General features: G+C 40.7%; 1 protein-coding gene across 1 annotated transcript in view; it reads right to left on the bottom strand.

The window, feature by feature from the left end:
- Nucleotides 1-7,137: 7,137 nt before the first annotated feature.
- LOC138019602 (ephrin-B2a-like) overlaps nt 7,138-12,500 on the bottom strand; it is a 25,377-nt gene continuing 20,014 nt past the window's right edge. Inside the window, exons 4-6 of the mRNA XM_068866462.1 lie at nt 12,451-12,500; nt 10,460-10,559; nt 7,138-7,349 (exon numbers count right to left, since the gene is read on the bottom strand). The exon at nt 12,451-12,500 is cut by the window's right edge and continues 154 nt beyond it. Coding sequence (XP_068722563.1) covers nt 7,286-7,349; nt 10,460-10,559; nt 12,451-12,500 — 214 coding nt within the window. The 3' untranslated portion in view covers nt 7,138-7,285. The remainder of the gene's footprint in view (nt 7,350-10,459; nt 10,560-12,450) is intronic.

Raw genomic sequence — 12,500 nt, 5'->3', positions numbered from 1 at the left:
CCTAACAGCAGACATTGAGAAGGCGTTTTTGAACATAGAGATTGATCCTGAACACAGGGACTTTGTGAGATCTTTATGGGTTGAAGATCCGAATAAGGAAAGTCCAGCAGTCATGGTACTACGTTTTGCACGTGTGGTATTTGGTGTAAACTCAAGTCCTTTCATTCTAAATGCCACAATCAGACACCATTTGAACACATGTTTGCCAGTGGACAGTGCACTTGCAAGAGAGCTGTTGAAGTCTTTATATGTTGATGACTATGTGTCTGGAAATGGTGACGTGGATAGTGCGTTCAAATTGGCTAAGAAGATAAAGCTCTGTCTTAAGTCAGGAGGCTTCAATATGAGAAAGTGGAGTAGCAATTCAGAAAGTCTGCTGAAATCACTAGAACAAGATGAAGCTTTCAGTGATGACTTTGAAATGAGCAATGGACCTAGAGTAGAAGAAGAAGACGAAAGCTTCTCTAAATCAGTTTTCAAGCAAAGTACAGAAAAGGAGCAAAAGGTTTTGGGAATGCTTTGGAACCCAACCCAAGATGAACTGATTTATGATCTGAACAAGACATTGGGAGATGTAGATGCCCAACCAGCAACAAGAAGATTGATTCTCAGTACAGCTACAAGGTTTTTTGACCCCTTGGGGTTGATAGCTCCGGTCATTCTTCCATTTAAGATGATGTTTCAGAAACTTTGCAAGGCTGGAAAAGACTGGGACGAGTTGGTCGATGCTGAACTCAATCACCAGTGGCTGGTGACTCTATCGAATTTGAGACAGGCTGGAAGAGTGAGCTTTAAGAGATGTTATGCTAAGGGATTGAATGGAGACAAGGTCAATTCAGTCCAACTTCACTGTTTTGCTGACGCATCGGAAAAGGCTTATGGAGCTGTGGTCTACATGAGAGTAGAGTATGAGGCGAGGGTGGAATGTCAGATAGTATCTTCGAAGACAAGAGTTGCACCATTAGCTAAACAAACTATCCCTCGTCTGGAGTTGCTGTCCAACTTAACTGCGACCAGATTGTTGAACAGCGTGAGTCAAGCATTAGACGACGTAAAAATTGACGATATTTTCAACTGGACAGATTCCATGATTTCGCTGTGGTGGATCACAAACACTGATAAGGAGTACAAGCAGTTTGTCGAGAACCGAGTGGCCGAAATTCGAAGGAATTCACGCCCTGAGCAGTGGAGGTACTGTCCCACAGCAGACAATCCAGCTGATATAGCGTCCAGAGGAATCAAGTCTACTGAGTTGAAAGAAAGCAGCCTGTGGTTACATGGACCCGACTTCCTGTCTAAGAGTAGTGAACAGTGGCCAGTTCAGCCGACAGTTGTACGAGTCAGAGAAGATGTAAGCGAACTGAAATCGTTTAAACCAGCTGTTTCCAGCTTAGTCACCACGTGCGTTCAAGGGAAGGAAGAAGAACCGAGTCTAGCTAACTTAATCAATCTTGAGAACTTTAGTTCTTTGACCAAGCTTCTAAGAGTGACTGTGTTGGTTGTGTTGTTTATTGAGAAATTGAAGAAGACGAGGTCCCGAGAAGGAACGGAGGAAGATTTTACGAAATTATACAGACAAGCGGAGATGTTGTGGATTAGGCATGTTCAGCAAGAGATCTCAAAAAGCGACAAGTATCCACAGATGAAGTCATCATTAGGACTTTATCGAGACGAAGAAGGGATACTACGATGTCGAGGAAGAATTGGCATGTCTTGCCTACCGTACGATACACGATTTCCGATACTGTTGCCGAGAAGTCAATATTTCACTAAGTTGGTGATTCTCAAGTGCCATGATCAAGTGATGCACAATGGAGTGGCAGAGACCTTGGTTCAAGTTAGGTCACGGTATTGGATTGTGAAGGGCAGACAAACGGTGAAGAGTATAATCAACAAGTGTGTACTGTGCAAGAAACTTGAAGGTCGTCCATATGGAACGCCGCCTACCTCTCAACTTCCAGGGTTCAGATTGTCCGACGAATTTGCATTTACAAGTATAGGAGTTGACTTTGCGGGCCCTGTTTATGTCAAGGACATTTATCACAAGAGTGATGATATGAACAAGGCATACATCGTGTTATACACATGTGCCTCCAGTCGTGCAGTTCATCTCGACGTCGTCCCGAGGTTGACAACCGAAGCTTTCGTGAGAATTTTTAAAAGGTTCATTGACAGACGAGGTGTTCCAAATCTTGTAGTGTCAGATAATGGATCCACTTTCAAGAGTGAAGAGCTGAAGAAGTTGCTAGCACACCACCGCATAGAATGAAAATTTAATGTCGCGTTAGCTCCTTGGTGGGGATGATTTTTTGAACGTCTCGTTAGATCAACTACACGCTGCCTCAAGAAAACCTTAGGAACCGCGAGAGTCAGCTATGAAGAATTGCTCTCTGTTGTTGTGGAAATAGAGGGAATACTGAATTCACGACCTCTCACGTACGTGGATGATGAATTACGAAGTCCGTTGACGCCGTCACAATTGATTATTGGTCGTCGCCTGTTGAGTAAAGAAGAGAAAACTCCCTCGGAAGCGCCTCAGACCAGAAGTGAATTGTCAAGACGTGCGAAGTATCTGACAACTGTTCTGTCGCAGTTTTGGCAGAAGGAGTACTTGACAGAGTTACGTGTCCATCATAATTGCCAACTGAAAAACAGGCAACCAACTGTCAATGTAGGAGACGTTGTTTGCATTCACAAGGACAGGACGCCGAGACTATTGTGGAATATGGGAGTGGTCAAAGCCCTCATTACAGGACGAGATGGATTTCACCGAGCAGCAGTGGTGAGAACTCGAAGTGGAGATCGAGTAATCGACGTGACAAGACCCTTAAAGAAGTTGTTTCCTGTAGAAACTGGATTAGGAGTACATGAACGTCAGAAAGGGAACACTGATTTTCCAATTACCTTTGTGGGAAACGCTGAACAAGAACACGTAGCTGAACATTAAGGATTGCAAAATAAACAATGATGAACCTTCTTTTTTTTTTTTTCTGTTTCTGTCGCTACGAACTTCAGTTGTTGATTGACCCTTGTCAATCAAGGAGGGGAGTGTGTTAAAAATAGATTTGACATAAATAAGCATACATTACGTGTGGCGGGAAGAAAGTCACGTGTAGAAGGACTTATAGTCTGAGTTTTGATCGATCGTCGGATCGCTTCGAGTGTCAAGTTGAGTATTGAGTTTTAGATTTCAACCGTGCTTAAGGCCTGAAACCGTCGAGTGAAGTGGTAATTCATATGGAAAATTGTAAAGAGATTATTCACCAGGAAATGAATTAAATATACCATAAAGATTCATTACAGTGCATGCACGTATGACGTAATTCAAGATGCCGCTGAAAAGGCAGACGAACGAAAAACGAAACTTGCTTAAGCTCACCATATGCACAGGATACCCAAGATCAGAAGTTCATACCCATCCAGTTAGTTACAACGTAAATAACATGGAATAATCGCAAAATACTTAATAAAGATAGCGCTAAGTCATATTTTTTGAAGTTTTCGTTGAAGCTGCCGTGCCGTTTTCCTTGCTTAACTCAACCTCGTTCCCAGGGTCTCTCTTCTCTGCCTCCATTGTCGTTGAGAAAAGAGGCAGAGAAGAGAGACCCTGGGAACGAGGTTGTGCTTAACTCTCCTTAAACTCCATAGAATCCCCTTAGCAGCGACAAGAGCTTAACTGTTGAAGATAACTGTGACAGACTAAGGAGAAAAAAAGAGAAGGCCTTGTCGGTTTACTTTTCGCGGAAGGAAGGACAAGAACGGGAAGTGAATAGTCAAAGAGGGGCTTAAACTTGGTTTTGCTAACGAGAGAGAAACTTGTGGATGAGTTTTCAGTTTGGTTTGTTTCCAAACAAACGGATCATGTCACACTGCGTTAAACCGACGCATGAAAAAAAGAGCTCTTTCTCTTTGATGTCACAAATTGTGTTTACAAATGATCTACGGGATAAACAAAGGAGATTCAATATGGTATCCACTAAAAGGTAAACCATGAACGTTCTACTTTTATTTCATTTTGCAGCTGATCATTAACACAACTAGTAAGTATCTTTGGTCTTCAAACGTGTTAGCTGTCTTAATGCAAAATGAAACTCAATAGCTGACGCAAGAAATAAAAACAAAACGCGTTTGCACCTGTGAACCTGGCAAACGTGAACACAAATACATCAAGATCAAAATACGACTCCTTTTGAGTCGTTTCGTTGCTAGCAAGGCTCTTGAAAAAAGACTGTGACAGCGCATGCGTATCTTTGCGTTTTAAAACAACCATCTAAACTAATAAATAATGTGGCTTGCTCTTTAAATTAGTTTGGCATACAATAAGACTGATTGCAAAACCACAGAATGGTTTTAACCTTCTATCGATAAATACTAAGCTAAAACAAAAATCCCCTATGTAACATTTTTATATAAAAAAACGAACGCCAGTTGAATTGCCAACTTTAAAAAATAACTGCCCATCCCATATGCATACAAAGTCAATAAAAATCGAATTCTTGTCACTTCGTCCCCAAGCCGTTTTCCTCGCCTTTCATTTCTTCGATTGTCTCGCACCTTATCTTTTTAGGCAAACTGGAAGTCATAAGAACGGCGTGGGGAAAACGTAAGGAGAATCCGCATAACTGCTGGAGGAACGCTACAGATGGCAACATGTCGTCGGTTAAACATAAATAAATTTCACAGTATTTTACAAATATAGTTCACAACGTAAGTGTGCGTTTGTTTGACCCTGTTCTGGAATAAAAATACGTGGAGTAATGATTTAAAAGGGTATGCCTGATGTTTTGAAGCAACAAGGATAATAAAGATATGTTTAAAATAGCATTTTAGCAGTTCGACAATTTTATGTGAATCTCCGTAAAAACGAAGGATTTCTAACTTCTGTTCCATGTATTTCTATTCCGGAATACGGTCAGTCGAACGCACCCTCAGAGAAACAATTTTTCTTTTCTTTGTATTGACCAGTCCTAGAGTGTTTTTGAGCCGAAAAGCGCCGGCCATCCACGGTTGCCTGTATAAACTCACTTATTTATATATAGATTATCTTTTGTACGCATCTTTTCCGCGATGCATTCAGCTGCTATGAGAAACAGTAACTATGCGGCTCATTTTTATTTATATATAGATTATCTTTTGTAAATAGGTTTTGTAAATAAGTTTAATGAGCTTTATATATTATAACAACTTGTAATTAAGGTATATTAAGTTTCTCTCGATATTGTAATTTTTCTTTCCATATTGTAATGCGCCTGTGAGCATCTCTCAATGTAACAGGCGCACTACAAGTAATAAATTATTATTATTATTATTAAATCACTACCCAGCCAATAAATAAATTTCTTTAAAAAGCGCTTAATTAATCGATTCGTTAGATAGCGTTATTCACCTTTCTAATAACCAAAGCCAGAATTAGGGGTCTTCCTCAAGGTATAAGAGTCTACTGTGCGCTTTAGAATCAATCACTTACAGTTACGCTCTCAAAGTTCATGGATTTCTCAAATCAAAGTTTGATAAATTTTATACAAAAAACGAAACTTTCGTGACCCAACCACAGGCAGACAACTGAGGATTCAAGAGCGCGTGACGTCACGTTATCTGTGACTATTCAACACTCATCGAGGAAAATGTTCCATAAAAACTTCAAATTTCGAGAGATTTGATGGGTTTTTGGGACGCTGCCTTTTTCCCTTCAGATATGATGCGTCGTCACCTACAATATATTTATATTGTAGGTGTATATTTAACAAATAGATTCCATGTTGCCGTGCGTTTGTTCAGTAATAGATCACAGATGACCTCAAAATGTGGTGAGAACAAAAAAGTGGCACGAGGCGATAGCCCGAGTGTGACACTGATGTTCTTACCACATTTTGACGTCTTCTGTGATCTATTACTGAACAGACACAGGGCAACATGGATTCTACTTGTTTTATATATGGTCCCTTCAATCGTGCGTCTATCCTCCAATACATCGCAGGAAAGAACCAATCAAAATGCGAGAATAAATATACATTTATATTGTAGGTGACGACGCGTCAGATCTGAAGGGAAAAACGAAGCCGCGTCCCAAAAACCCATCAAATCTCTCGGGACAACGCAAAAAATGGTAGGTGAGTGAACTTTATTTATCTGGCTGTCCATATAAAATGAATTTTCGTGAGGAAACGTCGCGATTTTTATGGAACATTTTCCTCGAACAGTGGAATCGGCCGTTACAACTGTCTAAAATAACGTGACCTCACGCGCTCTCGCATTCTCAGGGTTGTCCGCCTGTGACCCAACCAGACTATCCCAGAAACATTTCACCAAAAAGTACCAAGGATATAAACAAAAGGCACTTGCTTGGACCCCGCCACACCCAAAGTTCTTGAAAGTCTGTGATTGAGCTGACTCTATCTGACAATCCCACATGAAAAGGCAAATGTTTTTCGTCTCCCTCCTTCCGTTGACTTCTTCCCAATTATCAACGCCTGGTCCCCAGGGAAGGGGGGGAGGGGGTGCTCGCCGGAAATTTTGAAAAGAACCCCTAAGGGGTAACAGAATCCTGCCTTGCGGGCGTGGCATGAAATTTTTTTCACCTCTAGGAGGAACCAAATTATTGGTTTTAATTAGACAAAATTAAATATTAGTTAATTGTCAAATGTCTTCTGTCATAAATTTTTGGCTCAATACCCTACCCTTTTGAGGCTGAACACCCTAAGAGGAACCAAAACCGCTTTTGTAACCCTAAAAGGTACGACGGGCATCCCTATCATTTTTATATGAGTCCCCCCTCGGGGCCTGATCACAGTTGCAGGGCGTAAGTTTTGTTTTTCTTGATGCAAATACAAACGCATCTAATGAAATTTATCCAATTTCCGTTTTTTTTTACCTTAAAAACTGGCTGCAGGTAACCAGTAGATGGGCAACACCTATATGAAGTCTAACTCGAATACATCTTTTCACGTAACCTAGAAGTCTCGAACTGCGATGGAATGAGGCCCATGTACGGGCCATGAGTTTACGGTAGTCTATTTTTAGATCGGACACTGCTAGATTCTTGAGGTGACAAAACGTAGCGGCATTGCGTTCCGCCCGCACGATTTTACATTAAGAACGAGCATTCCCTCATGCGGTTACTTGGTTACAGACCAATCAGAGGCGTTGTGGTTATCAGGCCCCCATCTGATTGGCCATAATTTGGGGGGACCTGTATTCTAAATTTAGATAATGCCGTAAAATGATGGGTCAGCCCAAATGAGAGAGATCGATACTTCTGGATTATGGACTTCTGCCTCTACGAATACTAATTTTCATTCTTCAAATCAACCGGGAAACTTCCTCCTGAAGAGCAACGTTTTCTTTCCATCCTGAAAAAAAGAGGGGTTTGATATGTCAATAGGAGGTTTTCACGTGACGTCATCACCGCCATATTGGTGGACGAAAACAAAAGATCTCTCATTGGCTTCTTTTGTTCGTCCACCAGAAGTCGTAACTTTCAATGAAAACGTCCTATAACCTACTAATGGCACGACGAAGAAACGTTTATTGCACATTTCATAACCCAAATTAAAACGTCATTCAACGATTTGTTCATTGTCCCCAGTAAGTCGTAGCAAACCAGGCACGTTATCGTCATATAACTAAATACGCGGACAATTTTTGAATAAACGTACCCCTTCTCGTTATATCACAAGGCACATTGTGTACCAGTTGTTATTAGCCGAGGTCGATTCTCAGGCTCCGATCGAGCTAAACTGCAGAATAACTGGCCGCTTACTTGCATACGAAACCAGAATGCCATGTTTTTCAAACGATGCGGCTACAAGGACATAATAGTGGCCGAGTATTCTGCAGCTGATCCGGAAACTTTAACTTTAGAAGTCTTCATGCTCATCAAAGGTACCATTATGGTGATTCCTTAGTAACAGAAGTTGTCGTAAGATTTTCTTTAAACTTTTCTCGATTGTTCTCTACATTATGGTGACTCGAAATGTGCAATTAAAAAAATAGGTCACCAAGCTCATTTGGTTAATCATAGCGACTTCATCTATCAAGGACAAGTTTGTTCCATCGGTTCAGGCTACGTTTTGCATGAACAGGAAGCAGCTTTGAAGTAATTTTTGAATAACAAAACAGTTGAATTATCTTGTTCAAAAGGAATAATTTAAAGTTTGTTGTATGGCACAGGCAAGCGTCTTGAAAAGGCACTGACTACAAATATTCCTCGGGTGCGTGATCTCGAGGAGTCAATGTTGTGTCCACGCGGGATGGCTATGAAAACTTTTTTTCCTGTAACTTTTTCTTCTGAAGTAAATTTTTTACAATTTTTTTACAGCACAAAGAGGATGAGTAAGAGAATAAAATTAGGCCAAAAAAAGATAGGTCACCAACTTAGTTTAGGAGAAAACAAAAAGCAAACCAAGCTCGACCCCTCGACAACACGTCTCCCCGATAGCGCGGTTTCACTTTCACTGTCGGACTGAAATGACACTTTAGCATCATCAAGGCAATCACTCAACTTTTGCTCTTTACTGCTGTGCTCTGAAAACGGCCATTCTTCTTTCTAGCGAGCTTTCCCGCACGCCGGAAAGGTCGCTATTTTGAAATGTTTTTGGCCACGATCGATATATAAATATTCACACATGGCTACGAGTCTTTATGGTTAAGTGTAAACACTGTTTCGTTCAGAAATATCCGTTGAGACTTGTGAGACAAAGAAAATAGAACTGAGCCGTGAAATTTGACCATAAAGCCTCTTAGCCATTCCTGAATACGAACGTGGCATACGCTGTGTTATGCGCAGAACAGGATGTGCATTGCAATACTAGGGAATCACCTTAATTGCCCTTTCAAATCCCCGCAGGGATTTTGCCTCGGTGGAAAGCTGTTAGTGGGTGAGGATTTGGCAGCACTGTGACTCAAAAAGCTTTACACCACCTTTCCACCAGCTCCTCCATATGGCACCTCATCCTCCTCCTGTTCCAGACACCAGTTTCACTCTTTTTGAGACTCTAGATTGCACTTTTGCTGATTGGTGCTTTAAATCTCTTTAGGGGAGAAGATGGAGATTTCCATTTTTTCTCCAAATAGGATGATTGGAGTTAGCTATACGGTTAGCAACCACCTCATCGTCAATACTGGCCTTTGTGTTCAGCGAGCTTCCAGCATTGGTGAAATTCGCTTCACATAGTTGAGTGCATGGTTTCCGGTGAAATCTGGGTTGGGGGACAATATTTGGTGTTTCAGCCGTCTTCTGTTAGTCCGCAAGGTTTGTGCTGTTGCGCCGTCCATGACTCAAGTGTGTTCTGTCTGACTGCCTTATCTTGATATATCGGATGCCGCCATGTTGTTCTCTATTTGTCGTGTCCGCCTGTCTAATATGTTTAGTAAAGAAACAGTTGCGTGTATTTTGGGAGAAGAAGGGATCCATGACTGTCTTCATAAACGCCGCACCATAGAGACCAATAAAATGCTCCCAAATCTGTGTTTAAGATTAACTCTGGCGTTTAGATCACCCACAACGGTGACTTTTCTTTGTTTCTTGTGCAGTATGGCCATATCATGATCACCACAGAAAAGATCTTGAGCCTCCTCTGCGTGCGTGGAAGTTGATGCATATATGTCGATGACGCCGAGCTTTTCGCCATCCGCTGGGAATGCGCTAGGCAATGATGCGTTTGTTTAAAACCCTATACAGTTCGACTAATAACAGAGATCTACTACGAAAACCACCGATCTGTGGAATGGGCGGGAATTTACTTGTCTCTGCCCCAACCACTTTCGCTTGTAAAATAGTTCAAATTCTTAAGATGTATTAGCAGAACTTAGAGCATATTGAAGGCTCTGTAATGGTGGAATATAATTTTACACAAAAGGGTATTCAAAGACATTTTACCCTCGCATTTTGCTATCGTTCCAATTAATTAGCAATAGGACGTGTTGTGCAATTCAGGGGAAATCGTGCTCGTAATTTCAAATCAGATTCTGAAATTACTGGGTGCCCGACTACTCCCTGAATTGTACTCCACTCAGTCCTGTTACGATTACTTACTATGCATAAGCTTGAAACCAAAAAGGTGAATTTATGACTTGGGGGTATTGCTATTCAGCTTCGATAATAATGACGGAATTTTCATAGCTGAGGGAAATTTCATTTTAGAAAAGGTGAATATTGTAATGAACTTTGGTCAACTCGTCCTTGTTTTTTTTCGATGTTTTGTTTTGTGTTTGTGCTTGTTTGTAAAAATTGTGATACTATAACTACAGAATGGGCCAAAGGATCTTTTTGGACAAAATGTATGGTACATTGCCTTGATAATAAAAGAGTTTCTTCAAGAGTACAACAGTCATGAAGGAGTGTTTCACTGATTTATGAGATGCCTAAAATATGCAAGAATGATAATGAAATTCAGCTTCAGTGAACAAAAAATGATGTAAAATGGACAAAACACAAAAAGTCGACTAAACCAGATCTTACCTGTGTTTCCAGAAGCAAGCAGTCATTAAAATGATCAGCAAAATACAAAACGAGGCAACCGCAAAGGCAGATATTGCACAAGTTTTCCACATTTTTAATTCTAACGAAAATAATAATAATAATAATAAAGAAATAAATAAGACATTAATACTGTAGGCCGGATAGAAGAAAAATCAGACATTTATTTAACGGCATTTAAACTAGCATATTATCCATTGAGAACCAGAATAAAATCCGTTGATCTTGAAGAAATATTCTCATCAGAAGTAACCGTGTCCACACATTTTACCATTATATAACACATTACAGGCCCACAATCGCCCAAAAGTCTTTGCGCACAGTGACTGAATTTCGTGTTACACAAAATTACCCAAATAGCTGACATGTTATTTCCTGCGTGATTCGCCTGAGTACATTCAGCCAATGAGATCATGCATTTGGACAAATCGTCACTTGAAATCAAAAACGAACGACCGCAATGACTTTGGGTGAATGTGCGCCTTAATAAATTATTATAATGACAACAATAATGAACATAATTCAATTGTCACTTGTAACTAGCTAGCACTACGGCAATAAGAATAACTTATTACTGTACTGACAATGCTATACAGAAATCAAATCAATTTGAAATCAAATCAACTGATATCAAATCGTAGGTTGGTTTTTGATGAGAGCAGAAAATCGGAGTACGTACCCAGAGAAAAACCTCTCCGAGCAGAGTAGAGAACCAACAAACTCAACCCACATGTGACGCCCAGTCAGGAAGCCATTAACCTCAGCCACAGTGGTGGGTGGCAAGTGCTCTCACCACTGTGCCAATTCCCTGCTCTCAAATTTTCACTTTGTTGATGTGTCGCACACATTCCACAAAGTTACCACAAATTTAAGCAGCCGTTTTTTCACTGAGCTATAAATGGCAAGGGCCTATTCTTCATTTGAAGTGACACACCACTTAAAGGAGCACTCTCATGCCAAATTTACTGTTTTTAGGTCAAAACTGGGTAAATCTCTAAATAAGTACTCTAGCTCACACGTATAATATTCCTGACAACTCACATGATACGAAATATAATTCATGTATGGCACAAAGAGCTATTCGTTCGTATTTAACTTTGGTGACTTTCAGAGGACAACGTCTCCAAACTTGAGAAAAATCGACACCTCTTTTTTCAAGTTTTAATCCATTTCCACCCCCTCCATCCTTGGCTGCACACGACAAAGAATAGCTTCAGTGAACATTAAAGGCCATCATTAGCAACAGAACTACAGCATTATTTTTTGGCCTTTGTTGATGCAGAGATGTCTTTTAGTGTTTTGAATTTGGACTATAATAGCGTGACACTGCCCCTCTAACTGTTTGACTGATGAATCAAAAGCAGATTGTGACATAAAATTAGGAACACACCCTCGCTCATTACCAGGATCATGGATCAGGGTTATGGAGGCAGTGTGGCCCAGTGGTTAGGGCCCTTGCCTTGATATTCGGAGATCCCGGGTTCAAGACCCGCTCTGATCAGTCGTTGAATTTGATCCTCAGGTAGTCCCCGGTTCAACTTCCCAGCCAGTTGGGATTTTTAACAGTTGTTGTTGTTGTTCTTTTCTGTCGTTCCGTTGTGTTTCATCGGCCCTGAAAAGCTCCTATGGGGAGCGGTCAGTTAAGTATCTATTGTATGTATTGTATGGGTCAAATAGGCCCTCCTGTATCTTGTGAAGCACATGAGAACAAAAAGTCATATTTCTTAATTCATTTGACCTATAATTATAGAGAAATTATACACCATTGACCAGTTACAAACGTAACTTAAAGCAGCGGCGCTTGGAAAGCGTGAAAATTTCAGTGCTCTACCAACGAACTTAACAAACCAACAAACTATGAGCTGGTCGTTTTGTAAGTTTGTGATAAACCCATTGCGGATGTCAACTTGACGTTGACACACATTTATATGATATCTTACACGCACAGTCTTCATGTTCATGCATGATCATACCTTCTTTATTCACATTGTCAGCAGTTTGAGGCTGCCTGCCTGACTTTTCA

This window comes from Montipora capricornis, chromosome 10, assembly GCF_036669925.1.
Source record: "Montipora capricornis isolate CH-2021 chromosome 10, ASM3666992v2, whole genome shotgun sequence".
NCBI lineage: Eukaryota > Metazoa > Cnidaria > Anthozoa > Scleractinia > Acroporidae > Montipora > Montipora capricornis.
Note: the sequence above shows the minus strand (reverse complement) of the source record. Positions and strands in the feature narration are given on the sequence as shown.